Source organism: Cebus imitator, unplaced genomic scaffold (genome assembly GCF_001604975.1).
Source record: "Cebus imitator isolate Cc_AM_T3 unplaced genomic scaffold, Cebus_imitator-1.0 Scaffold384, whole genome shotgun sequence".
NCBI classification, from domain to species: Eukaryota; Metazoa; Chordata; class Mammalia; order Primates; family Cebidae; genus Cebus; species Cebus imitator.
Window position 1 is genome coordinate 1,693,999 of NW_016107699.1, and position 3,110 is coordinate 1,697,108.

The 3,110-nt window shown below is 64.0% G+C and overlaps 1 protein-coding gene across 1 annotated transcript in view; it reads right to left on the reverse strand.

Moving 5' to 3' along the window:
• Positions 1–1,595: 1,595 nt before the first annotated feature.
• The window catches only part of MUC2 (mucin 2, oligomeric mucus/gel-forming), a 37,227-nt gene continuing 35,712 nt past the window's right edge, over positions 1,596–3,110 (reverse strand). Inside the window, exons 45-48 of the mRNA XM_037731154.1 lie at positions 2,612–2,740; positions 2,357–2,396; positions 2,013–2,139; positions 1,596–1,905 (exon numbers count right to left, since the gene is read on the reverse strand). Coding sequence (XP_037587082.1) covers positions 1,686–1,905; positions 2,013–2,139; positions 2,357–2,396; positions 2,612–2,740 — 516 coding nt within the window. The 3' untranslated portion in view covers positions 1,596–1,685. The remainder of the gene's footprint in view (positions 1,906–2,012; positions 2,140–2,356; positions 2,397–2,611; positions 2,741–3,110) is intronic.

A 3,110-nucleotide genomic window follows, 5' to 3' on the forward strand; every position in this document is an offset into this window, starting at 1 on the left:
TGTGGGCGTAGCCCACTGTGGTGAGCCCAGGGAAGCAGGCAGCCCCTGCCCCAAGTCACCCCTGGGAGACCCAGGAGGACCCAGCTGGGGGCATGAGCTATGTGAGGAAGAAGGGGGCACTGGGAATAAAGTCGGGGGCTGCACAGTGACTGGACAGAGTTGGGGGAGCCCCTGTGTCTCCTCGCCCCTCCATTTGCACCAACCCTGCCTCCACCTGAAGGGCAGCTCCCTCCCAACTCTCAACACCTGCGCTGGGGCTCTGGACAGGAGATCCTGAGTGGGCGGAAGGGGTGGGGCCCGCTCTGGGGGAGGGGCGGGGCCTGTCCTAGGAAAGGGGCGGGGTCTGCTCTAGGAAAGCGGAGGGGCCTGCTCTGGGGAAGGGGCAGGGTCTGTCCTAGGAAAGGGGTGGGGCCTTCTCTAGGAAAGGGGTAGGGCCTGCTCTGGGGAAGGGGCGGGGCCTGTCCTAGGAAAGGGGTGGGGCCTGCTCTGGGGAAGGGGCGGGGCCTGCTCTGGGGAAGGGNCTGGGGAAGGGGTGGGGCCTGTCCTAGGAAAGGGGTGGGGCCTGCTCTGGGGAAAGGGCGGGGCCTGTCCTAGGAAAGGTGTGGGGCCTGTCCTAGGAAAGGGGTGGCGCCTGCTCTAGAAAAAGGGTGGGGCCTGCTCTGGGGAAGGGGTGGGGCCTGTCCTAGGAAAGGGGCGGGGCCTGCTCTGGGGAAGGATTGGGTGTCAGGGCTCATGCTCTCCTGAGCTCCCCAGGGAGCCCCTGCTTTAAAGGGCACAGCAGGGAAGAGCAGGCAGGGGCCAGCTGTACCCGTGTCCACACTGTGTCACTGGGGGAGCCCCCTCTTCACAGCTGCAAGCTGGGAGACAGATGAGAAAGCTGGAGGAAGCCTGACCACCTCTTCCTTACCCGGCCTCTGGCAACAGTGCCCCCACCCTGCCCTGTCCATTTCCTGGCCTGTGCTGGGGCTGCTGGGCTCCACCCAGAAGGCCAGGGGCTCAGCTCTCCCACACATGTGGGCACTGTGTCCAAGGTGCACACCCAGTACCCGCTGTCCGGCTGAGTCCACAGAGCCAACCAGAACTTCTGTAAATTGGTTTGAAGGTGTTGGTGGCTCTGACCAGCAGCTCCTGGAATTCCTGGCAGGGCCACCAGGTCCTGGCTGCCTTTTGTCACTTTGTAGCAGAAGTTGACAGTGACCTAAGGACTAAGACCTTCTCCCTTTTCCCAGTGCGGAGACCCAGGGCGGGGTGCACTTCACACACACACGGCACATGCAGACACACGTGCACACAAATGCTCACACGCGTGTGCACACACACACACATACCCTCTCCCCAGGGCCACCTGAGCCTCGGGGCTACACAAAGGCCCCAGCAACCGTGGAAAACCTGAGAAACAGCTGTGAAGGAACCCAGGGCTCTTTTCACAGCCTCCAGGCTGGGAGGGCTCCTAGAAGGGAATCAGACCCCGTCTGCACGGCCTGCCATCCCTTCTCTGCCCACCACTGCACAGTGGCCAGGCCACACTCCTGCAGTGCAGCAGTCTGCTGAGTTTATTACCGGAAAGCAAAGACTGAACAAAGACTCACAATAAATATCTGAAACGAGGGTATTTATTGCTTAGGAGGCCTCTCGGGGGAGGCAGAGCTGCGGAGGGCAGCGGAGCCGGGATGTGCCCACGCCGCTCACGCGTTCCCCAGACGCATGGGGGAGCGCCGGGCCCGGCGGGAGGTGCTGGCAGGGAGTGCGCAGACGGTGTCCTGGCACTGGCAGGTCTCAATGTGGGTGTAGGTGTGCATCAGCGAGCCCCCGTTGGGGCAGTCCAGGACCACCTCCCGCTGGCTGGTCTTCTCCTCTTTGCAGCAGGAGCAGCTGTGGTCCAGGGCCTGGGCCTCGGCCGAGTACCTGGGGGGAGAGCAGAGTGAGGGGCGACCTCCCGGGGCAGCGCTGGCCTCCCGCCCCTCTGGGGCCTCCACCGTCCCCACCAGACACACTCCCAGCTGGGGACTCACATGACGAATGTCCCGCAGGACCCGGAGCAGTGATTCATGATGACACTCTTGGTGCAGCCCGCATGTGAAATCTCCCTGGTGACGGGGACGGTGGAGCAGGGCACCCTGGTCTCATTTCGAGGGATGCCTGGGGAGAGCGGGCAGTGGCTCAGGGCAGGGTCCCCACATCCTTGAGGGCCAGAGTGGCTCCCCCTCAATGCAGCCCCTCCCAAGGCCCAGCCTCAGCCCCCGGCCCTCATGCCCACCCAGAGGCCGTGGCCCAGCCACCCCTGGGCAGGCAGGGCTGAGGGCTCCAGCCCTTGTGCCCACACCACGCCCACCCCTGGGCCGTGCACTGTACTCACAAGTCTTGCAGCATCCGTTGGGCATGAATGTGATGGAGCCCTGGAGGGAACAGAGAATGAGCCTGGGACCCCCAGACATCCCTGGGGGTGAAAGCCCCTTCCTGCCGCGCCGTGGGCAGGGGAGCTGCTGCAGAAAGCCCCGGGCAAAGCCTCCTGCGGCCGCACAGACCAGGCTCGAGGCCACTGCCGCAGCAACACCAGGCACCCTCACTCCCGGCAGAGCGCACACAGCCAGGCCCCCCGCGGCCCACTCACCGGGACGCAAATGGTGGGGTCAAAGTCGGGGCAGGTGATGTTGGAGACGGACGAGATTAGCTGGTTGTGGATCTTCACGCAGCTGAAGAACGTGCAGTTGTTCTTGGGGTCGCTCTTGAAGTCTCCAGGCTGCAGGGCAGGGGGTTCCGGTGAGGGAGAGCAGCAGGCCCAGCCCCAGCCCGGCCAGGAAGACACCCTGGATACACTTGGCCCGTGAGGCTTCCCGGTGGGGCCAGGGCCACAGGACAAGTGACACGGGCGGGACCCACGTCAGGCACCAACTTGGAGCCCACACAACCCTCAAAGGCCTGTTGCAACTCTCTAAACCTGTGAACATGACCTGCCTCCGAAAAGGGCTCTTTGAAGGTGTGATTAAGTGAAGGATCCTGCGTGGGGGAGGGGAGAGGGCGGGGCCTTGAAGGATCCTAGGATGACATCATCCTGTGTGGGGGCAGAGAGGGGGCGGGGCCTTGAAGGATCCTAGGATGACATCATCCTG